Consider the following 25,006-nt stretch of genomic DNA (forward strand, 5'->3'; position numbering starts at 1 on the left):
TATATATTAGCAGGTTGCGTTCCGGAGGACTTCGAGGAGATCTGCGCCTCGTGGATCGGTCAACCACTTCCTCCCGGTTGGTCGGTCGAGTGGGTCCCGTCTTCTCCGTGAAGTTCGGGCAGGTGAGCCTCACATCAGTGGGCAAGGTGTGAAGCTCGTCTTTGTCTGCGATGTTGGTTATCGTGCGGTATTTTGAAGCTTGTTTTAAACTCTAAATTACTTTTCGCTGCGTTGAACTCTGAGGTTTGAATTGTAAAGCTGGCTTGTAAACGCTTGTTGTAGTTTAAGTTGGCGTTTCTGTTAAACTCGGGTTGTGAATGACTTTGAACGCTTTTGTTGCCGGTAATCATCTGTGCTCGTCTTTTGGCGAGAGTTCCTGTGTAATCGATCCTGGTTATAGCAGGCTGTCTGAGTGTACTGGTTGGGTGCAGTAATTCTGGTTTGAGTTTAAGTGTTAATTATTACACTTGATTGGTATTATTTGGACTGTTCCGTGACATGACTGGTCTTCTATCCAAGCATCCGCCTTGCTCACATTACGACCTCCATTCTAGCAATCTAAATGGCAAATTAGTTGAATATCCAGTAATGAACCAATGCCATCCTCCGACCCTCCATGTCACCTCTCAGGATGATGGGAGTGGCGGCCCCGTCTCCGGCCACCAACCCACCCTCGACAACTCCCTCCAGCCAGCGCCGTTGCCGCAAACCATCGAGCGGCAGCCCACAACGGAGCCGAAGTCAACATCTATTCATGAAGTCTCCTCTCCCTTTATCCTTACCCAAGGGCAGAGCTGGGCCATTCCAGTGACTGGGGCCACTCCATGGACTGGTTAGTCTAATTAAGATGGGTCTCTTTGCAACAGTAGTCTTCAATATGAAAAAAAAAACTCAGCCCACGCCTAGGGCCATGGCCATAGTTGCCTGAAGCGTCCCCTCATAAGAGAAGACTTAAAAGTGATACAATATCAGTCCCAGGAGGCTGATAACACTTTTATTACATCAGATGGTACATCACCGTACAACTCTACGTGGAAGTGAGCAGTGAAGCGCCACTATCGCGAGGACAAAATAGGTTGTGTCTATAAAAACTAGGACAAAATATGCATCAAAGGGCGGGATTGAACTTGCCATCTTCAAAGCCTTCCGGGAGGTCCTGGTCGAAGTACTGTCCTTCAGGCTCGGGGTCGCAGAACTAGTCCTTGTTCGCTTGCTCGCAGTACTGCTCGTCGATGGGTTCTCCCTCGTTCACACCGTGATCTACGACGCATACAAACAAACACACAATCAAGAAAAAGAAATAAAAGTTTTATCGCTGAGCTCGATTCGGAAACAATTAAGATATGGATATAGAAGTAATATTTTTGGGCGTTTTCCTAATGGCATGGCCAAAACTATGTTAGTAATGGCGTGGGAAAGTTTCAGGTCGATCGGAGATTGTTTTGCTCATGAAATGATAAGTTAACGGGGTGTTTAGGGTCTAAACAAGGGTCCAGGGACTTGTTTGTAAATAGTGAAAGGACCTGATTAGAAATCTGGGGAATGTTTGGGTTATTCTAGGAAAGGGTAGGGTTTTGTTTATAAATATGTTTATATGGTGGAGGGTTTATTTAGGAATATAATAAAAGGAAGGGCTTAATTTGCAAAAGGGCCAAAGGGTGGAAGGGTTCTTAAACAAATAAAAGAAAGGGGAGGGAGTTATGGGCAAATTGCCCTTTCTTCTTCTCTCTCTCCCCGCAGAATAGGGGTGGAGGCCGGCGCGCCGGCGACGGCCCTGGGCCGGCGACCTGGGGGCTCGTCGGTGCTTGGGAAACGGGGGAAAAGGGATAGGGCGGCACGGGGAGTTGATTCCCAGCCGCGGCTCAAGCGGAGGTGCCCCGTGGGAGCTTGGCCACAGCGGCGGGCGGCGGCGGGCGGCAGCGATGGTGGTGGCGCCACTGGGGAGCTTAGCGGCGGCCCGGAGCTAGGAGAAAAGCACCAGGGAGTCCTGGGGACTAGATATGACCCGCTCACCTTGGGCGATGGCGGCCTGTGGACGGCTCCCCACGGCGGTGGGCGGAATTCGGCGGTTATGGAGGTGGCGGCACTGGAGAGCTCTAGGAGGAGGCTATAAGTGGCGGTTGGCGTCGTGGTGGCGAGGAAGCGGCGTAGGGGCCTATTTATAGGCTGCGAGAGGCGGAGGAGCGATGGTGGCCGGTGGGGAGGCCGGCGAGCGGTGCGGTGGCTTTAATGGTGCTTGGCGTCGTGGAGCGGAGCGGCGCGCGATTCGCGGCGGCGATGCGATGGCTCGGGCAGGGTTAATGCGCTGGGGAGGACGAGCACGTGGAGGGACCGGTTGCTCAGCGGCTAGGCGGCGGCGCTGTGCGAGCTGTGCGCGCGTGTGCAGGGCCGACGGCGAGGGCGGGCACAGGAAGGCGGTGATTGTGCTGACAGCGGGTGGCGCGACGGGCTTCGGGACCGCGTGGCAGGCGGCCATGGTGTGGCGCGGTGCGCCACGCGCGGTGAGCGCGTGCGTGCGCGCGTGCGCACGGCCCAGGGATGCTCGGCGGGGCGCGCGGGCGGGGCAGGTGCGTGCCGTGCGTGGGGTGGCCGGGTGCGCGCGCGCGTGCGTGGAACGGGGGGGCGGTGGCGGGGTGCACGGCCAAGGGGAGGCGCGCGGGGGGGCAGGTGGCTTGCCGAGCGGCGTTCGGGGGTGCGTGGCAGGGGAGAGGGAGGAAGGAGAGAGGGAGAGGGAAGGAAAAAGAAAAGAAAAGGGAAAGAGAAAAAGGGGGAGGGAAAAAGAAAGAGAGAGAGGGAGGGAGAGAGAAAAAGAGAGATCGACCGGCGGATCTCGCGGAGGCGACCGCGGCCGGACGCGCACACGCGCCGGTCGGGCGTGATGCGGCGGCTGGCGGTACGCGACGCGCGGAATTGGAAAAAGAAAGAGACGAGACCGTGATTGATTCGGATGTTAGGGCAGAGATCTGATGGGACAGGTTTCGGGGAAAAAGGGTTCAGGGGTTTAGGAAGGTTTGAGCTCAACGATGAAAATTTTTGAAGATTATTTTCCACGCGTTATTTATTTGTTAGATTTTCGGGATGTTACAATCTTCCTCTGTAAAAATTAAGAATGGGGTTAGTACAAACATACTCAGCAAGTCCAACCACACCCACGGAGGGGTATAAACAGCATATAATGCACAGGGTAAATCAAGGATAAGGCTAGGGTTTAATTTGCGGAAAGCAAATTTTATGCAGGGGTTCATTTGAAAGAAAGGATTTTCAAAGCAAGTTTTTCTTGTACCGGGTAACACGTAGCGTTGACCCACACAGGATCCAAGTTGTAAGCTGCTACCAGACTCCTCATCCGCCGTAGCACACGGCACAATTGGCGGACACTTTTCCAAAACCACTCACGCCAACCCGTCCATTCCCAGAAGAAACACTAGTTATATGACCACACCGTAACCCGCCCAATACCGTGGGCACGGCTATTCGAATAGATTTTAACTCTGCAAAGGTGTGCAACTTTACCCACAAGCGGGGTACCACAGCACGATCACCTTAGTGTCGGTGCAGATCCCAACAAAGCCATTACCCACCTTAGCTAGACCTGACTAGCCATCACGGGATCCACCAAGGGGTCATTGACCTATCACAGAGGTTTTAACCGGGGCATAAGTCACACAGAGCTAATCCCTTCTCCTTGATCACCCGTTGCTCTCAGCTCTCCTGATGGCTATCAGACTAACTAGTGGGGTTTATGCTAAGCTGTTGCCCATACAACGGTCGAGTGGTTTACACGATAGTGGAGTTAGGTGGGATGACACACCAACTCGGTCCTTAGTTGTGACAAGATGGATATCTCCCTTCCTTGCTCTACCACACAGGCACGAGCACACCATTCGGCAATTCACACAGAAGTGCCATCCATCTCGTCTAATCTCATCTTTCGAAATTCCACATTTTTTCTCTTCCCACACACTCACACATTTTCCCTTTATAAAACAAGTGGTATTGTGTTTAAGGTCCTAAGCGTTCTAGCAGCGATTAATGTCCAAGCAAATCACATTCAGACATTAATCTAGGTGGTCAAGGAATGGTTATAACAAATCAAAGGGTGGCTATCCAACCATGTTTTCAGCAGGCAAAACATATGCAGTTTTATAAAACAGGCCAATAGGTTGTGTTTATAAAACTGGGTCAAAATATGAATCAAAGGATGAGATTGAACTTGCCATCTTCAAAGCCTTCTGGGAAGTCCTGCTCGAGGTACTGTCCTTCGGGTTCGGGGTCGCGGTACTAATCCTCGTTCACTTGCTCGTAGTATTGCTCGTCGGCAGGTTCTCCCTCGTTCACACCGTGATCTACGACGCATACAAACAAACACACAATCAAGAAAAAGAAATAAAAGTTTTATCGTTGAGCTCGAATCAGAAACAATTGAGATATGTAGATAGGAGTAATATTTTTGGGTGGTTTCCTAATGGTATGGCCAAAACTATGTTAGGAATGGCGTGGTAAAGTTTCAGGTCGATCGGAGATTGTTTGGCGCATGAAATGATAGGTCAGATAGGGGTTTAGGGTTAAACCGGGGTTTAGGGCCCTCTTTGCAATTAGTTTTGGAAAGGGAAGGACTTAATTGTAATTTCTAGAAATACATGGGTTACTCTAAAAAGGGGCATGGGCATAATAAAAATTATGTTTATACAGTGGAGGGTTTATTTGTGAATATAATAAAGGGCAGGGATTCTTTTGCAGAAAGGTAAAAGAGTGGAAGGGCTCTTTACTAAAAATGGAAAAGTGCAGGGGGGTATGAGCAAAATTGCCCTTCCCCTTCCTCTCTCCAGCGACCAAAATAGGGAAGGGGGAGAGGGCGGCGCCGGCGGCCTAGGCCGGCGGCCCTGAGGGTTCGGCGGCGGTCGAGAAGTGGGTGGGAAGAGAGAGGAGAACGAGAGGAGGCGATCCCCTATCGCAGCTCGGGCGGTGGTGGCCTGTGGAAGCTTGGCCACGACGGCCGGCGGGCGGTGGCCGGCAGCGGCTGTGGTGGCGGCGCTGCAAGGCCCGGCGGCGGTCGAGGCTAGGGGAAAAAGCATGAGGGAGCCTTGGGGATTCGATTCCCCCGCTCACCTTGGGCGGTGGTAGCCTGTGAATGGCTCCCCACGGCGGCAGGCGGAGCTCGGCGGCGCTGGAGAGCTCGAGGAGAGGCTATGCGGTGGTGGTGCAAGTTGTGGTGGTGGTGGGCGACGGTGAGGACCCTTTTATAGGCGGGGTAAGGCAGTAGAGGGCTGGAACGCGGCGGTGGCCGGCCGGCGGGCTCGGCGGAGTGCCTTTAATGGCGTGGGGTTGGGTTGCTGTGCTTGTCGGTGTCGCGGAGCGGCGGCGCGAGCGGCGAGGCGGTCACAGGGTGACGGGACAGCTCGAGCAGGTGCGGCAAGCGGGGCAGGCGGTGCTGTGCTTGACGGCAGGCGTGGGAGTCCGGGCGTCGAGGCAGGCGAGCAGCACGGCGGCTCAGCAAGGCGGGGTGGCAGGGGACGGCCGGCGTCGAGCTGCGAGCGGCGCGGCCGCGTGGGGCACGCGTGGGCAGGGGCGAGCGCGTGCGCGTGTCGCGCGTGGGGACGGCCGGGAGCAAGGGTGCGCGCGTGCGCGTGGATAGGAGCGGGGCGTGGCGGTGGCACAGGCCGGGGTGAGGGCGGTGGCCGGCGAACGGCCCGCGGCGCGTCGCGCGTGCGGGAGCGCGGCAGAGGAGTGGAAGGAGAGAGAGGGGGAGGGAAAAGAAAAGAAAAAGGAAATAGAAAAATGGAGAGAAAGAAAAGAGAGAAAGAGAGAAACGGTGGAAATCGCGGCGGCGACCGCGGCCGGACGCGCACGCGCGCCGGTCGGGCGTGACGCGTGGGACGAGGGCGAACAGGAAGACGGGACAGCGATGGATTCGGATGTCGGTACCGGTTTTCCGGGAGATCGGGCGGGGAACGATTTTGATTGGACTGAGCTCAACGATTGAAAAGATATTTTGAAATTATTTAGCGCGTGATTTGATTTGGTAAATTTTCGGGATGTCACAATGCCCCAGGCTTTCCTCCGCCACTTCTCACCCTCATCTTCCCATTCTTTTGTTGAGCTTGGTGTTCCATCTGGTGGCATCCATAGCTATAGCTGCCTCTCGAGGTGGCAAATCTAGGCCACCTTTGGCCGGATCCAGTCCCTCGTCTACAAGATCTGTTCTTTGCGTAGCTTCGGTGGCGTGGGACCTTGCTGCAAGCGCGAGGTGCCACGGGGGCACAAACAGCAAGGCGCTACCTCTTCACCCCAACCACCGGTGCGGGGTTCTGGGTTGGGGTCCTACGGCTGCAGGCCTGATGTGGTGGCTTGCTGCAAGCGCGAGCTGCCAAGGGCTAAAGTAGCAAGGTGCGGCTCCTCGCTCCGGCAATGGTGGTCATGGCATGGCGGCGCAGACACCCCGGATGGAACTTCTGGGGTTGGTGCTCCAATCCAGTGGGTGCAGCATCCTATGGCTTCGACCGGCTGACCAAGCTTCCCACTGCACACTTGCTAATCGCGTGAACCACCAAGAACTGCAAGTTCCTTCGAATGAAAATCTAATTCCGATTCTACTGGCCCGGCGGGGGCGGCCTCAATGACGTCGTATCCTACCTGCAGGCATCATCGTGTAGGTACCTCGTTGGTTCCACGTCAAGTTCTCCAATCCACAAGGTTCATGGCTAAAATCCTTCCTTGATGGTTGCACAAGCTGATTGCCGGTAAGTGTTTGCTACCAGTGGTTTAACCCTATCGTCATCCATATTCCTTGATTGCTTTATCTCACGAAATGCTGGGTTGAGAGACCACGATCACCTCTCTTGGATCTCCTCCTTCCCCCATCATCGACTCTCCCCCTTTTGGAATTCCTCCTCTTAAATGCCGTTGGTGCTATGCACCCTCCGTTATAGCCCGTGGTGAATCAATTAAGGTGGGAATTGTTCGTCCCGGTGTTCCATAAAAAAATAATGAACCAATGCAGCTATAGATGGCCAAATGGCCCGGCACGACCCGACCCAACCCTAACCCTAACAGGAGCGGCACGACTAGGCACGATTGGTTGGTTGTGCCGTGTCGTGCCAGCACTGCGTGCCTCGCCTCAAACCCAGACACGACACTATCCACGCTCGATCGTGTCGAGCTGGCACGATAGGCACAGTCAGCACGACGTGCTCGTGCCGACCCGAGCCCGCCCCAGCCGCTGGACTGGCGGTCTCTGCCCTCCGCCACGTGCTTGCTGCCGTCGGTCGTCGCCCGCCCCGGCCACCGGCTGGCCACCGCCCTCCGCCGCGCATCCCGGCTGCCAGCACCGCCACGCGCGCCGGCTACCAACGCCGAGCCGCCGCCACGCGTGCCGGCTGCCAGCACCCACCGACCCATGCCGCGTCCCTGGCCGGCTGTCCTCCGCCGCGCCTCGACCATCAGCATCGCCATGCACCCCTGGCAAGTCTGGCCTCCGCCGCGCCCCTGCCAGCTGCTGTCCGCGCCCGCCGGATGCTGCTCGTGCCGTCCACAGCGCGCGGGCGCGCGCCCACCGGCCGCACCGCTCGCTCGCTGGTCGCCGGGGGAAGTGAAGGGGCGGGCCGGCGGGGAGTAGGCGTGACGAGAGGGAGAGAGAGTGGCCGCTGGCCGGTGGCGGAGAAAGAGACTGGCGGCTGGGTGGAGGCATGGAGCGAGGGAGTGAGGGAGAGATGGATGTGGATTAGGGATTTAGGGTTGGGTGGGAAGTATGGGCTACTAATGGATCAAATTGTGCTAGAAACAAAATTAGTCGTGTTTGATTGGGTTGGACACATTAGTCGGGTCGGGTCAGGGTCGGCACTATGGGTCTAGGTCCCGACCAAGACACGACCCTATGCATCGGGTCGGGTCGGCACTGACCATATTGGTCGTAGGTTGGGCTGGGTTAGGGTATGGTTTTTTTTCGTGTCGTGCCTAGTGTGGCACATATGACCCAACCCATTTGACCATCTATAAATGCAGCAAAAGGATTAGCTTGCGACCCTACATTATTGCTGCCAATGTGAGCCTGTAGTTAACTGAAAAGAACTTGACTCTGCGCAATAGCCGAGCATAGTTCAGATAGGAATTATTGTTAGGAATGTGCGCGACATCCTGCCAGATAGGAAGCACCGCGGCCCCCACTTTGTGTCCACATGGTGCCTGCCTGGTTTTGGTACCCCACAAAGTCAGAGGGTTCAAAATCTCGATCAAATGCTGAGTTGTGTCAGGTTCCCAAACACTGCTGAGTTGTGTCAGCATGTTCCCAACGCGTGCATCCCGGCCGGATGATCGAGCTATACAACATGCATGCCCTTCATCATCAACATTGTCAAGACAAGAAGACTTCGTGCCGTGTGTATAAGTAGACGTCGATGAAGTTCAGTTCTTCAAAGCAACGGCGTGCACGTACAGACACCAGAAGATGGCCGGGCTTGGCGTCTTGATCCTGGTTGCGTTGCTCGGCGCCGTGGCTGCGGCGGCAGGGGCTTCGTCCTATGGCAATCCTCCAACTCCAAGCCCATCCCCGCCCGCCCCGGCTCCTCGTCCGCGCCTCAAGTTCGGCTTCTACAAGAACTCGTGCCCTCCCGCCGAGGTCATCGTCCGGGACGCCGTCAGGGACGCCACCATGCTCAACCCCGGCCTCGGCGCCGGCCTCATCCGCATGGCCTTCCACGACTGCTTCGTCCAGGGCTGCGACGCCTCCGTGCTGCTGGACCCGACGCCGGCCAACCCGCGCCCGGAGAAGCTCGGCCCGCCCAACTTCCCCAGCCTGCGCGGCTTCGAGGTCATCGACGCTGCCAAGGCCGCGCTCGAGAGGTACTGCCCCGACGTCGTCTCCTGCGCCGACGTCGTCCAGTTCGCCGCCCGCGACGCCGCCTTCTTCCTCAGCGGCTACAGGGTCGACTACAGGCTCCCCGCGGGGCGCTTCGACGGCCGCGTGTCTTTGGAGAACGAGACGCTCGCCTTCCTGCCCCCGCCGTCCTTCAACCTCACGGAGCTCGTCGACAGCTTCAGGGTCAAGGGCCTCGACGTCGACGACCTCGTCGTGCTCTCCGGCTCCCACACCATTGGCCGCTCCCACTGCTCGTCCTTCTCCGACCGCATCTCCACGCCGCCGTCCGACATGGAACCGGGCCTCGCCACCACCCTCAAGGGGCAGTGCCCGGCCAACCCCAACTTCACCAACGACCCCACGGTGGTGCAGGACATCGTCACCCCCGACAAGCTCGACAACCAGTACTACAAGAACCTTCTCAACCACAAGGTGCTCTTCAACTCCGACGCGGCGCTGCTGGCGTCGACGCAGACGGCGAGGAAGGTGGTGGAGAACGCGTTCGTGCGCGGGAGGTGGGAGAAGAAGTTCGCCAAGGCCATGGTCAATATGGCCGCCATCGAGATCAAGACTGCCGACAACGGCGAGATCAGGAAGAACTGCCGCATGGTCAACTAAGGTGCAACCAACATTCCACGACTCCGAGAAGTCGCCACCTGCAGTTTTTTTTTCTTTCTTTCGATTAACCCGTTCATGTTGCAACTAGCATCTTATTGGCCGGCCTGTTGCGATTATTTCTTCAGAAGCATGCACATGCACGTGGCTTGATTCTTTCGTTGCAGTTTCAGATGATGAGGTTGTTGGATTTTTGTGCTGAATTATACTTCCAGAAGATGTACTGGAATAGTGGAATGGATCAAAGATGAGATGATTGAACAAAGTTCCGTGTGCATGCATCCACTTACATCTGATCTAATCGGCAGTGCCATCAACGTTTAACTCTGTAACAAATGAGCATCAATTTCAAGAACACAAAGCACAAATAAGCTACTCCCTCCGTTCCAAATTATAAGTCATTCCAAGAATCTTGGAGAGTCAAAAAATTTCAAATTTGACCAAATTTATACAAAAAAATAATAATAATTACGATACCAATTAAGTATCATTAGATTCTTTGTTAGTTATATTTTTATAGTATACCTATTTGATGTCATAAATCTTTGTGTTTCTTTCTATAATTTTGGTCAAACTTTGAAATAGTTTGACTCTCCAAGATTTTTGAAATGACTTATAATTTAGAACAGAGGGAGTAGCTAACATCATTATCAGATATGCTAATTTTTGAACACAAGAACTTTGGCCGTCGATTGGCCATTTCGGTTGTCTCTGAGCACAGAGATATTGGTTGCCAGCTTCAGAGGGATCGACTGAGTTCATTCCATAAAGAAATAAGTCCATTTTACCCTCTGAACTTGTCAAGGAGTCTGAATTACCCCCTCTGAACTATAAAATCAAACATCTTGCCCCCCCTCAGCTCCTAAAACCGAGCAAAACACCCCTGGCTGGTTTTCACAATGGTTTTGCTGATGTGGTGCTGACGTGGCGATGGACCCCACATATCAATCCTCCCTCTCTCATCTCCTCCCTTCTGCTCTTCAGAGTACTTTTACAAAGTGTGATTTTACTGGAACTCAGAGTAAATAAATGTCATTCTTTTTGACACGGTAAGGTATTTGGATGGATGCACGACTCTTTAGGAATGGAATTGCGCATAGGCTGCTGAAGGTGATATGGGCCAAAAGGTAGCCCCAAAAACTTCACTAGTGGGCCGTAGCGGAACCCATACGGCGGCCCATTACATTAGACACCTTCCTCATCTTCTTCCTCGTTTTTCTCCCACAAAAATAGAGAGCGGTTTCTCACCTCCCATGGCGATCCATCCCCGGATCACCGGCGGCCGCAGGCAGGGGCCGCTGCCGCTTAAGAGGGCCCTCCTGGCGGCGATAACGTTCGCGGTGGCGGTCTCCGTCCTGTGCCTCCTGTCCCTCACTGACACGTTGTCCTTCACGGACACGCTGACCTTCCTGGGGTTCACGCCCCGGGACGTCGACAAGCGGGAAGGCAACCGGAAGTACCTGTACTGGGGCACCCGCATCGACTGCCCCGGAAAGCATTGCGGCTCCTGCGCGGGGCTCGGCCACCAGGAGTCCAGCCTCCGCTGCGCGCTCGAGGAGGCCCTCTTCCTCGACCGGTAATTGGCTTCGTCGCTTCGTCCCCTTCTGCTCCTCCCGCATTGAGGTCGCTAGGTGGCTCTTGGCTCCAGAAATGGGTTCATGATTGTTGACTATCTCCTTATCTATTGGATTCCAAATTGCATCGAAATTTTAGGCCAGTTAGAAGATATAAGAGGCAGATTGCAATGAAACAGGGGGCTCTGTTCAATTGTAACTTTTTCAGTATGGCCAAATTATGTGCTATGTGGGTTTGTGCTCACGTTCAATGGCTCTCTTCTGCAGGATTCTCGTCATGCCTTCAAAGATGTGCCTTAGTTCAGTGCATAATACAAAGGGGATCCTTCACTCAAGCAACGCAACTTCAAAGCCAAGGTTTTGCTTCTTAAGCACCTTATCTACATATACAGTTCTGCTCTATAGTTGAAAGTGATCCTAATACTTGAAATCAATGTCTTCACAGATGGGAAACGGGTTCTTGTGCAATGGATTCTTTATATGATTTAGACCTCATGTCAAGAACTGTACCTGTTATTTTGGATAATCCAAGATCGTGGTACGAGATAATATCAAGAAGTACAAAACTAGGAGAGGCTGGTGTGGTGGATGTGCAGGGAGTTAGCAGAGTTGAGCTCAAAGAAAATCCAAATTACTCAAGTGCTCTCCTCATAAATCGCACAGCAAGTCCTCTTGCTTGGTAAGGAATAATTATACTAGCTCACTGTGAGTCCATACCATGTTACCTGCATCCGGGAATTAAGGTCATAGTAACAGTTAATCATGTCGATCATGTAATGCATAAACTTCAGGTAGTAGACTTTAATCATCATTGCAGTTCAGGTTTATGGAGTGCAAGGACCGGACCAAGCGTAGCTCTGTGATGTTACCATACACTTTCCTGCCGACAATGGCAACAAAGAAACTTAGGGATGCAGCGAACAAGGTAATGTCATTATGAGATTGACTTCTGTTTAGTTCAACGAATATTTTAACCAACCTACTAGGAAAATAACCTTGCCACTGTCTTTCTTAGCTCAAAATCTTATTCCTTACATTTGTTATGTGCTAATTTGTTGAATCATGTTGTTCTGTTAGCCCATCATTGACTGTCATGTGGAAATTCATCTCTTCATGACTGATGCCTGATTGAGAAAACAATAACATTAGTAATTCAATGTACCCAGTTACCAGAGTAGCTTTTTGTCAGATTCCCAGTTCGAAACACTGATGTTTCCACGTCGTGTTATGAACATACAGCTTTTTCTCCTATACTCTGCTGTAGTATAGTTATATCATTTGAATGTACCATGTTATGTGGCACAGGCAGCACCTGGCCTCTGCCAGTCTGCCTGTTTAAACTTGCTAGCAAGCTGCCGAATGGTTACTTCATCCAGTATATTTTCATTTGAAGCTATCATGACATGTCATGCTTGCTACATTTATTCTCAGAATAGGATGTGGCATGTTAAAGAAATTTTGAAAACTACTTTTATGTCGTACAACTTTTTTGTTTGAAAAACAAGGTTGTGTATTGTTTTTCTGAAATGGATTTTGTAGAAGAAACTTGCTACCTTCCTTTGGTGGTCTGTGCATGGCTTTTCAAGGAGAACTTAATCTCCCTTGTATTCAACATCCTTTTACTAATATTGACTTATTCAATACAGCATCGGAGCATCCTATTCTCTGCCTCTAAATTTTTGTACTTTCTTCAGATGAAAGAGATACTTGGTGACTATGATGCCATTCATGTTAGACGCGGTGACCTACTGAAGAATAGGAAAGATAGATTTGGTGTTGAGCGAAGTCTTCATCCTCATCTTGACAGAGATACTCGCCCTGAATTTATCAAGAAAAGAATTGCAAGATGGATTCAACCAGGTCGCACACTTTTCATTGCCTCGAATGAAAGGACCCCAGGCTTCTTTTCACCTCTATCAGACAGGTAAGAGTAACACATTATATGTACTCTTGCATATGCATCTCATACATTAAAAAATTGTTGAGACGTCACTCCGATGGTGTATATTCAATATTCCAGGGCATATCCCTCCACGCACTGACATATAGCCCCAGGACCCACATGTCAGTGATGTATTCCTGGTAAAAAAAGAACTAGCCATGGGAGAACCCCCCCCCCCCCCCCCCCCCCAGATTTAGGAATACCAAACCCTTTCGGGACAGGGTTTGAGCCTGGTGCTCATAAGTATTCCTGCTTGACCAAGGCTTCATGATTCCTGTTATTTCAGGAACTGCATTACTGAGTAATCACCTATGCACTATATTTCGAATGTTTAAATTTGTCACGTGTAATGGATGGTTTCATCTTTCGCATGGAAATCACCATGGACTGTCGATAAAAAGTAATATCTGCATAGCAGTGAGAAATACAGCATTTGCATGTGCTCCTGCGAGAATTACATTGCTTGTGTCTCTTATGGTGACATGTTGTGCATACAGGTACAGGCTAGCATATTCATCTAACTTCAGCAGTATATTGGATCCGATAATTGAGAACAATTACCAGCTGTTCATGGTGGAAAGGTTGATAATGCAAGGTGCCAGGACTTTTGTGAAGACAATGAAAGAGTTTGACAAGGATATTGCTCTCTGTGATAATCCTAAGAAGAATACAAAAGACTGGCAAAAACCAGTTTATACAGATGACTGACAGTGTTGGTAGATACAGCTTCATTGCAACAGTGTTACGATCTTAAAGGTTTCACAAAGATGACCGAGTACTTACGATTTGTGAGATGACATAATGACTTGAGATGGATGCATTATATACTATACTATGACAAAAGGGTAACAATATAAGCATATCTTATCTTAAGTCAGCTCGAAAATAGGTTCAGATATGACTGCTCTTGTACACACTGTTTTTTTTTTTGTTCAGTTATAGTGCCAGATTGGTTTGTTCATTTTCTTTTAAACTTTTAACTTGGTGGTGGGAGACTATGTTTATTAACATCTGTGTACCAAACAGTTGTGTATGTATAGCATGTTACTGCTAGCTAGCTGTCAACCATTGAGACACATTACCATGCATGTTGCTGGCTTGCTGCTATTGCACTGTACTTGTGTTATGATCAATTGTGCTTTGTCATTCCTGGAAGATAGAATAGAATGTTGAGCATCTTGGATCAATTTTTTTTTTGATATATATGATGTTTGTTTACCCTTGTTCAGTGATAGATGTACTTCCTCCGTTCCAAATTACAAGTCATTCCAAGAATCTTGGAGAGTCAAACCATCTCAAAGTTTGACCAAAATTATAGAGAGAAACACAAAGATTTATGACATCAAATATGTATACTATGAAAATATAGCTAACAAAGAATCTAATGATACTTAATTAGTATTATAAATGTTATTATCTTGTTATATAATTTTGGTCAAACTTGAAAAACTTTGACTCTCCAAGATTCTTAGAATGACTTATAATTTAAAACGGAGGGAGTACAAAAGTTATTTCAGCAATATAAAAAATTCCTGTCGACGGCAATAATATAAATATGATATGTAGCAGGGAGTGCCTTTCCTTTTCCCTTTTTCTTTTTTACCTGAGCACGGTGTGCTAGTGACTTACAGTGAACCCTAACTAAGCTCCCTCGAGCATGCATGCATCGCCGGAGCTGGAGGTGCATCGATCCGTGGGGGGTTGGCAATGCGTATCAAAAGTGATTAATTTGATTTGATACACCAGAAGGACTTTTGGTAGATTTTCATCAGCAATCGATTATTTCTTCCAGAAAGACTAACAAGAGACTTGAAATATTTATTTGGACACTGCCATGCATTTAGCAACTGAAGTAGCCTAATAACTAGTCCTTTCATGAGCAAGAGAGCATCAGCAAAGCACAGTCAATCCCATATTCCTCCACGCACGGCCAGAAAGACGATGAGCACATCAGGTGGTGCAAGCCTCTCCAACTACTTGATTTCATTCATCCATGAACGCCAAGCATGCATCCTTGTTAGTTTTACTCATCAGACTAATCAACACTTAGCTTGCATCCCTTGCAAATTAATCTCTTAGTACGCAGTACGCACTCAAAAGAAATTACCAAAGCCTAGCTAGCTAGCGAGCTAGGGATGCAACTACTCCTCTCTGATCTGATCTCTATATGTACACGAGAGCAAGCCGCCCGGCCGCCCGGCCGGCGGCTAGACCTCGCTGCTTCCCTGCTCATGGTCGTCGTCGCCGTCCTCCCTGTGCGCCCGCTTCTTCTTCTTACCCTGCAGCGCCACGCCGAACAGCTTCACCGTGCCGTCATCGGCGTCCGCCGCCTCCGGCCGTGGCGGCGGGGAGGGGGAGCCCGGGTCCAACTCCATCAGCCTGCAGGAGGACGCCGCGCCGGCGCTGGGAAGCTGGGACGCGTGCGCCGCCGACGAGGGGCTCGTCACCGGCGCCACGTGGTTCTGCAGGAAGTAGATGATGTCGTTGTAAAGCTTCTTCATGTGCGCCAGCTCCGACAGCAGCAGCGAGTTGCGCCGCCGCAGCTGGCGGTTGTCCTCCGACAGCGCCGCCAAGAAGTCCCCGCCGCCGCCGCTGCCGTCACTGTTGTTGCCGCCGTGGACACCGTGCGCGGTGGCGGGCTCTTCTTGGAAGTGGTACACCGGCTGGGTCGGAGGCGGGGGTGGCGGGGAGAAGGGGTTGAGGTGATGGTGATGGAGGTGGTGGTAGGGTTGGTGCGGTGGCAGTGGCGTCGGCAGCGGCTGCGCCGACTTCCTCCGGTGGATCTCGGCGAGGAGGTGCTTGGCTCCCTTCCTGAAGAACTCGTTGGCGAACTCCCACCGATCTGCCACGATCTTCCTGAAGCCCTGCAACACACACAGCAGCAAACAAAAAAAATCAGCATTTTTTTCTTGCAATAATGAGTTTGTGTTGGTACAAAATGAGGAATCAATTCAATTAGCTCGACGAAGACACTACTGTTGCACAACAGCACATTGCAATTGCAGCTACCATGCATGGCAGATGAACGTACACATCAAGAGAGGTGTGTGGTAGACGATGAATGCTCAAAGCTGCTGTGTGCATGTGGGTGCTACTGTGCGGTCAACTGCTAGTCACGTCATGTGGGGTGGTAATGCATGGTATATACTTGTTGGCACAGGATACCATAGGGTATCTCTCTCTCTCTCTCTCTGTATTTCATTTGTGCCAATCTTTTCCCAGTGATTGGGTGTGTGAGACTAGTACTGGTACAAATAAAGGATTCCATGCATGTATACATTCTTGATTCTTTGCATGTTCATAATTCATAAAACCCTAGTGTTATAAATGCATGCACATTTGTGATTTGCTACTAGCTCAAAGAAAATGGGGGAGAAGGTTATTCCCATCAGGTCAGTGTGGTTGCTGAGACTAGCTCAAAGAAAGTGGGGGAGAAGATTATTCCCATCAGGTCAAGTGGAGAAACAGATCAAGAAGTATACAAAAAGGACCAGCAGCAGGCAGTAGTACATACCCAAACAGTATCATGGTAGAATCAAATAAATAAATATTTTATTTTGATTTTAAGGCTCTAAATAAAGGATAAAACCTTATAGTTATTCCTTTGAATAATCGAAGAAAATTAAGGAAAGTCCCTTTCAGCAAGTCAACCAGAAATCCCAAGATAGAGAAGTGCAAACCACAAATTAAATGCATGCATGCTCGCTCTCCTGCCTCTTGTCACATGCTAGGGGAGCAAGAAATCGACGGGCTAGTTGGCAGGTCACACCAATGCATGCCTTCCCATCCTGCCGCAGAGTACAGCACGCAGTATAGACATTGCGCAACCAAATCCGGTGAAAAAGAGTACCAAAAGCTTTTGCTTGCTAGCTTGTCACTTTCTAGGAAACACTACACAAGCAATAACAATCTAGCTAGACATGCGGCAAATGCATTGACCAAACAAAAACCCAGCTAGAACAAATAAAATGAGACGAAGTCTCCGTCCATTATCTTGATTGTGTCATCAAGATGGATCGACACACACACACACACACACACACACACACACACACACACACACACACACACACACACACACACACACACACACACACACACACATATATATATATCAAGAAGGAAATAAAACAAAGTCAAATAACACACAGAGTAGTCAGAACAGAATCAAGAACAGATGCAGCAAGCAAAGCTTACATAGGTGTTGAGCTGCCTGACGAAGCTGGAGAAGTTGTTGTGCTTGAAGTAGTTTGGGAGGAGGTCGCGGGCGAACTCGGGCGGGCGCCACACCACGAAGGTGGTGTCGTCCTCGCCCCAGGACACGATGTGGTCGGTGCAGGGGTCGTCCACCAGCTGGTACGTCTTGGTCAGGAACGGCGCCGGCACCGGCTTGGCGTGCGGCGAGCTCTCCATGGACACCACCATCTCGCCGCACCGCTCCACCAGGAAAGCCATGGCCGCGGATCGGAAGCTATCGATCTGATCGATATATATGATTCTTCTCAGACGCCCCCGGCCGGCCCTCTCTCTCTCTCTTGATTTCTTTGTTTCAGCCGTGTGTAGCTCGGCACGGAGAAATCGAGGACGAGAAGAAGAAGAAGAAGAAGAAGAAGAAGAAGATGAGGAGGAGGAGGAGGTGAGCGAGGGCGCAGGGCCGAGCTGCAATATAAGCTAGTAGCTACCCATGGAGATGGAGCCGGCCGCGGCCTCAGGCTGCAGGAGTGGAGGAGAGAGAATGTGCGTGGTAGAGAGAGAGAGGGAGCTGAGACTGAGAGGAGAGAGAAAGGCTGCCGCTCTACCTCCAGTCTCACTGTCTCGCACTCGCACACATAAACACATGCGCCCGCACACACCCCACGAGCTCCTCCCTTCAAATATTCTCTCTCGTGTGGGTCAGGCCACTGCCTCTGCCTGGACCCCTGCCCTATCCCCTCTCTCTCACTCATCATTATATATGCATATGCATGGATATCTGTGCAGGAGCAGTGCAGGGTGCTCTGTCTGCTCCACTGTGATAGCCTAGCTAGCTAGCTGTGGGAGAGAAGAACGGAAGAAGATGCATCGTGGTATGGCTGCGGCCTGCGAGGAGAGAGAAGCTCATCACCAGCTAGTCTCTTCCATTGCTGCTTGCTGCTAGGTCGTTCTTTTGGCGTTACCCTCGCAGCCTCGCTCATGTCGCTCCGCTCCTCCTCCATCTGTGCTTGTTTACTCAAAGCTAGGGCATACGTGTTGCTTCGAGCCAGAAGATCTAGCGATGTACATTACGCGTTTATACTATTACAAATTGTGCATAAACATAAGGCGCAGCGGCACCTTCTCGATCGCCATTGGTTTTTTTTAGATACTTAATTTGGAAGAGAAAGATGTCATGACGCTGATTTAACATACAAAATCATTTTTTCGAGGGAAAAAGCACATCCATGCAACCTTCAGCTTAGCTCGATTTACCTTTCAACTTAACTGTCAGATGGTTCATATTTCAATCCTCGATACTTAAACAGTTCATTTCTAAATTTTAGCGTGAATAATAATCGAGAGTAATTTTATTAAGATGAAATGGTGCCGTTGTGTTGGTGTGGCCAAACAAAAAGCATTTTTCGTTTTGTTTCCTCATACTATGGATTTTGTACTTTGAAATAAACTATAACTCTCGTGACATGTTCTCAAAAATAAATAAATAAATTATTGTGTGTTGTTTATTTATAGGTTAATTTACATGATGAACTGCACGAGAGACAAAGAGGGGATCCAACAATGGTCTAGTTTGGTGATAATAAGCGCTATCATGTTCTACTTTACTTTACTCAGTATAAGTAAGACATGTTTAGAGATTTGAAGCTAGTTACGAATTGTTAGAATCAATGTTTTAAATAGCGAGCTATAGAATGTAGCGGCAGGATCCTCAAACAGCTATTAGCGCGCTATTTTCTACTAGGGTTGTCATAGTGGCGGCTTCGCAAAGCCGCTATAGCGCCGCTATAGCCCGCTGTCGTGGTGCTGCAAACCACGGCCGGGTGGCGGAAGGCACCCGCCCTAGCCCAGAGGGTGTGTACTCGGGGGTTAGCTAGTCTTAGATCAATCTTCCTCAAGAACACGATGAACACAGCAGGATTTAGAGTGGTTCGGGCCGCCGGAGCGTAATACCCTACGTCCACTGGGAGATGTATTGTCTTGGTTGTGTGAATGAACCTATCCTCTGCTGGCCTTGGCTCTTGCCCAGCCTGAGGTTTTCTAGCGGCGCTCCCTCCTTTTATAGATCAAGGGGGAGCGGATACATAGGACGTCGATGCCCCGACAGGTGGGCCCAACGTGAATGCGGCTACAGTGGTAGCGAATCTTTCCTTCGATATGCGTACTGCTGCTCTCCTGTCACAGGGGTCTTCTCTTGTTCCGTCAGCTAGGTGCCCGTTGGAGTAGCGTAGCTTGCGGCGTGGCCTGCTGAGGCTATTATGTAGCGTCATAATGGGTGAAGCCGAGCCGTCGTATCCGACTGTTACGGCAGACTGGCAGACGCGGCATGGGCGGCGCCATCGGCTCCACTGCCTTGGTAATACGCGATCAATAGTGCCCCCTGGTCAGTCAAACGCCTCGGCTTCCACTATATCAAAGTGGATGTCCACCTACTGCAATGAATGCGAAGGTAGGTGGACCTCAATATGGAGACCAAGGACTTCATACACGTGTCGGCCCCGGACCACCCTGAGGCGGGGCGTCCAAACTTTCCCTTGGAGAGGGGTCCGGTTGCTATCCAGGACCCTATGAGGGGTCCGGGACCCCGCGGGGGCCCGGATTCCTTGGGAGGTCCGGAGCCCTGGTTGCTTGCGCTTGAGCGCCTGTTTTTCCTGGGACACGTGGCGTTCCCAGACCTTCCCCGGCCGTGGAACAGGTCCGGACCTTTGTCGGGAGGACAGGACTTCGGACTGCAGGGGTCCGGCTGTTTGGTTGTAGTCAAGGATGACTACAAAGGCTCTTGCCTAGTCACAGCAAGAGGGGGTACCCCAGTCCTGGGGTACCGACGGTAACTGACAAAAGCTGCCCCGTGCCCAGAGGCAGCAGATCCCGCCTCAACCACTCGCACTTAATGCGGGTGGGTGATGGAGCTTCCAGCGGAAGGCTGGCGCCCGCGCCCGCGTCTGCGTGACGTGGCGGCTCCGGACCCCACCCGAGCAGCTTGCTGAGCCGAGAGCTCACGGGGGTCCGGGATGGCACGTGGAGGTCCCGGACCTGCCTGCGGGAGTCCGGATGGCACGTGGAGGTCCCGGACCCGCCTGCGGGGGTCCGGGTCCGCGGCCACAGGTGCTGAGCATTTCCACCTCTGGGACACGTGGTGACACCGGACCCGTCCCCAAACGGGAAGCGGGTCCGGGACCGTTGGTCCGGTGAGATGGAGTCGGAACCCAGGAGTCCGGCTGCTCAGCTCCTTAGGGCGTAGTTACGGATAACTACGCGAGTCTTGGCACAGTAGGAGTGGGTACCCCAGTTGTAGGGTACCGACAGTGGCCCCCGGGCCCGCCTCGGGAGAGGCAACGAACCCGCAGGTGGGGCCACTACTGTGAGCAACTTGGCTGCTTCTGGCACCCAGCGGTGCGCGCCGCAAGGGTCTTGCCCTGCATCGTCCATCCCTTGGGTCACCTGCTGCATCATCACGTTTGGACCTGCACATGACTCAAGGTAGATGCTTAGTAGCGTGCCCACGGGTCCCAAATCCTGTTGGCTGTAATCCTTTGAGATGGATAGCTAGGTTCAGTGAACGAAGCTCAAGGGGCCGGCCTTTAGGTTAAGAGAAAGTCCGGACCTCCAGGTTCCCAGTCCTAGGTACTACGGCACTCATTCACAGGAGGTGGTGCGTGCAGGCTTAGGGTACGGAACCAGGCTAAGCGGCTACACGGCTCCGGACCTCCCCGGAGAATGAGTGCGCTTCCCTGAACCTGCAGGTTCCCAGGGGTCCGAACCCCTCTCTTCCATGAGGGGTCTCGAGCTAAGTCACTAACTAGCCAACTCAATTCGGACCACAATCACCGCACAAGAGTAAGAAGCCACGTGGGGGTTAGCGCAAACAGAATGCGTAGATCGAAATTGGAATGTAACATCCTTAGAGGCGAACTGAGAATAAACTTTTCCTTTATAACTAGATGTACATGAGATGTGCGATGTAAGCCAGAACACGGGTTTATGAGGCCGGAGCTGTCCGGACCTCCGGGCCCCCAGTCTTAGGTACTACGGTACTCACCCTAGGGAGGTAGAGCATGCAGGCTTAGGGTACGGAACCAGGCTAAGCGGCTACACGGCTCCGGACCTCCCCGGAGGGTGAATACGCTTCCCTGAACCTGGTTCGCAGAGGTCCGGACCCCTCCACGGGGGAGGCTCACCGGACTGGACCACACGGAAGTACTACATAGTTACAAAGGAAAAGATTTTATTCCCTGCTGGGCCTCTAAGAGTAGGACTTACAGAGATGTAGAGTCGGGGGTACGACCGGAGTCGGCTTTCCGCCGGAGAGAGCCACTAGAGCCGGCTTTCCGCCGGAGCGGGCTTGGTGCGACCGGAGTCGGCTTTCCGCCGGAGCGGCTTGGTGCGACCGGAGTCGGCTTTCCGCCGGAGCGGGCTTGGTGCGACCGGAGTCGGCAGTCCGCCGGAGCGGGCTTGGTGCGACCGGAGTCGGCTTTCCGCCGGAGCGGGCTTCCTCTCATGAGTGAGGTATGCTGTGAGCTGGGATTTGTCGCTCCGCCGCTCGCAGCTTGTGAGGGGGCCCTTGACGGGTGCCCTGACTCTTGCCGGCGGGCGGCGCGCGCCGCCGCCAACGGTGGCTGCTCCACAAGCACAGTTGCCCCTGGAGCAGGAACGCGAGAGGCATGTGGCGTGGAGGACGCCACCCCCTCCGTCATCTCCACGTCGTCCACGCGAACCATGGGGACGAAGAAGATGATGAAATGCGACCAGCTAGCGCCCCTACCTGGCGCGCCAAATGTCGTGGTGCTGCAAACCACGGCCGGGTGGCGGAAGGCACCCGCCCTAGCCCAGAGGGTGTGTACTCGGGGGTTAGCTAGTCTTAGATCAATCTTCCTCAAGAACACGATGAACACAGCAGGATTTAGAGTGGTTCGGGCCGCCGGAGCGTAATACCCTACGTCCACTGGGAGATGTATTGTCTTGGTTGTGTGAATGAACCTATCCTCTGCTGGCCTTGGCTCTTGCCCAGCCTGAGGTTTTCTAGCGGCGCTCCCTCCTTTTATAGATCAAGGGGGAGCGGATACATAGGACGTCGATGCCCCGACAGGTGGGCCCAACGTGAATGCGGCTACAGTGGTAGCGAATCTTTCCTTCGATATGCGTACTGCTGCTCTCCTGTCACAGGGGTCTTCTCTTGTTCCGTCAGCTAGGTGCCCGTTGGAGTAGCGTAGCTTGCGGCGTGGCCTGCTGAGGCTATTATGTAGCGTCATAATGGGTGAAGCCGAGCCGTCGTATCCGACTGTTACGGCAGACTGGCAGACGCGGCATGGGCGGCGCCATCGGCTCCACTGCCTTGGTAATACGCGATCAATAGTGCCCCCTGGTCAGTCAAACGCCTCGGCTTCCACTATATCAAAGTGGATGTCCACCTACTGCAATGAATGCGAAGGTAGGTGGACCTCAATATGGAGACCAAGGACTTCATACACGTGTCGGCCCCGGACCACCCTGAGGCGGGGCGTCCAAACTTTCCCTTGGAGAGGGGTCCGGTTGCTATCCAGGACCCTATGAGGGGTCCGGGACCCCGCGGGGGCCCGGATTCCTTGGGAGGTCCGGAGCCCTGGTTGCTTGCGCTTGAGCGCCTGTTTTTCCTGGGACACGTGGCGTTCCCAGACCTTCCCCGGCCGTGGAACAGGTCCGGACCTTTGTCGGGAGGACAGGACTTCGGACTGCAGGGGTCCGGCTGTTTGGTTGTAGTCAAGGATGACTACAAAGGCTCTTGCCTAGTCACAGCAAGAGGGGGTACCCCAGTCCTGGGGTACCGACGGTAACTGACAAAAGCTGCCCCGTGCCCAGAGGCAGCAGATCCCGCCTCAACCACTCGCACTTAATGCGGGTGGGTGATGGAGCTTCCAGCGGAAGGCTGGCGCCCGCGCCCGCGTCTGCGTGACGTGGCGGCTCCGGACCCCACCCGAGCAGCTTGCTGAGCCGAGAGCTCACGGGGGTCCGGGATGGCACGTGGAGGTCCCGGACCTGCCTGCGGGAGTCCGGATGGCACGTGGAGGTCCCGGACCCGCCTGCGGGGGTCCGGGTCCGCGGCCACAGGTGCTGAGCATTTCCACCTCTGGGACACGTGGTGACACCGGACCCGTCCCCAAACGGGAAGCGGGTCCGGGACCGTTGGTCCGGTGAGATGGAGTCGGAACCCAGGAGTCCGGCTGCTCAGCTCCTTAGGGCGTAGTTACGGATAACTACGCGAGTCTTGGCACAGTAGGAGTGGGTACCCCAGTTGTAGGGTACCGACACCCGCTATTTAAAATATTGGTTAGAGTTTAAATATTATTTTATCCATTAGAAATATTTACATCTATACATCATATCACCCTAAACTACTTGAACTTAATTTGAGCTAGGTTAAAAAAAATAATAAATAAATAAATGACACACTACAAGAAAAATGGCCTTTCGTCCCTACATGTTAGCACCGGTCATCATTTGGTCCGGTACTAAAGTTGGCATGGAGCCATTTTAGTACCGAGTCTAAATTTGTAAGCCACCGAAGCCATTTTAGTACCGGCTCATAACACCACCCGGTACTAAAAATCACATTTTAGTACCGGTTGGTGTTTCGGCCCGGTACTAAATGTCGCCCTTTAGTACCGGTCAATGACACCGACTGGTACTAAAGGGTGACATTTAGTACCGGTCGGCGTCTTTAGCCCGGTACTAAATATGCATCTATGGTTACTTCAAAAAGAAAGCATCTCGTACGTAGTCACATGTGGTGCACAGGTGGGATGGTATGAAAGCTATACGCGAGGTTAGAGATTGTGGGTTTGAATCCTCACAACCACATGCATTTTTTCTTCTCTGGTGGCGCATTTAATACCGGTTGAACCAACCGGTACTAACATGGCACTCATTTAGTACCGGAGAGGCTGTACCGGTTGGGACACCCGGTACTAAAGGGGGTCTCCCAACCGGTACTATAGCCCCTTTTTCTAGCAGTGAGTTGAGGGTAGAAAACTAGAGTGAACATAAAGGGTTTAGTAGACTCATATTCTTTCTTCTACGGTTTTCCATGAATTAGAATGTCATGCCTATATATATATATATATATATATATATATATGCATGCTAGGAGCCACCCGGTGCATGACAATGACATGTGGGTCCTAAAATGAGTAGTTTTATGGCAATTGGTACTTATATCTCTATACTGATTCAATCACGTGAAACCGTGAAAACTTAGTGTTATCTTTGTGAGATCGATGGGAGTTTTATATGCTGTGACGGGTGCCCAAAGGCGTTTCACTCCAAGTGTATTGGGGTAATTCATTTGTCATCGCCCGTGTCCCCTGCCAAAGAAAAAAGACAACCACCATTCAATATTATTCATCTTTTCCTCTCTAATATATATGCATTTGATCTTGTATTAAATTTCCTAGAAATAAAACAGGGTTAGAGCCTTAGAGCACAAAATTAAATAAATTGCAATTAAATAGTTCATATTTTTTTTCTAAAAAGAATGTAGAGTAAATCTTTATTGGGAACATATCTGGTGGAAACCACGACCTTCATAAAAGCCCGTGCAAACCACGACAAAAAAGTCATTTAAATTCTTCAAACAAAATCACACGTGTAGATGATATGATGATACACAACCTTATAAAATATCTTGTCCAAACTCGACTTCGTTTGTGAAATATAAAAATAACAAATTTCTAGCAAATCATCTGGACAGCTTTTCTGGCTTCAAAATTGTTATTTTTATATCTCATAAAGGAAGTCGAGTTTGGACATGATATTTTACAAGATTGTGTATCATCATATCATCTACACGTGTGATTT

General features: G+C 51.6%; 3 protein-coding genes across 3 annotated transcripts; 2 read left to right on the top strand and 1 right to left on the bottom strand.

Moving 5' to 3' along the window:
- The first annotated feature begins 8,443 nt into the window (after positions 1-8,443).
- LOC120659021 (peroxidase 2-like) lies at positions 8,444-9,681 on the top strand. The gene has a single exon (XM_039937102.1). It carries the CDS (start codon positions 8,444-8,446, stop codon positions 9,470-9,472), a length of 1,029 nt encoding a protein of 342 aa, XP_039793036.1. The 3' UTR covers positions 9,473-9,681.
- Positions 9,682-10,676: 995 nt separating this feature from the next.
- LOC120661975 lies at positions 10,677-14,149 on the top strand. The gene is made up of 6 exons (XM_039941009.1): positions 10,677-11,045; positions 11,311-11,400; positions 11,489-11,722; positions 11,866-11,968; positions 12,738-12,967; positions 13,483-14,149. Exons 1-6 carry the CDS (start codon positions 10,723-10,725, stop codon positions 13,691-13,693), a joined length of 1,191 nt encoding a protein of 396 aa, XP_039796943.1. The 5' UTR covers positions 10,677-10,722; the 3' UTR covers positions 13,694-14,149.
- A 791-nt stretch (positions 14,150-14,940) lies between these two features.
- Positions 14,941-17,837, bottom strand: LOC120661976 (heat stress transcription factor B-4b-like). The gene is made up of 2 exons (XM_039941010.1): positions 17,183-17,837; positions 14,941-15,849 (listed from the first exon to the last, which is right to left on the bottom strand). The coding sequence occupies exons 1-2, from the start codon at positions 17,438-17,440 to the stop codon at positions 15,193-15,195; spliced, it is 915 nt and encodes a 304-aa protein (XP_039796944.1). The 5' UTR covers positions 17,441-17,837; the 3' UTR covers positions 14,941-15,192.
- Positions 17,838-25,006: the final 7,169 nt, after the last annotated feature.

The sequence above is a fragment of the Panicum virgatum genome, chromosome 2N, assembly GCF_016808335.1.
Source record: "Panicum virgatum strain AP13 chromosome 2N, P.virgatum_v5, whole genome shotgun sequence".
NCBI lineage: Eukaryota > Viridiplantae > Streptophyta > Magnoliopsida > Poales > Poaceae > Panicum > Panicum virgatum.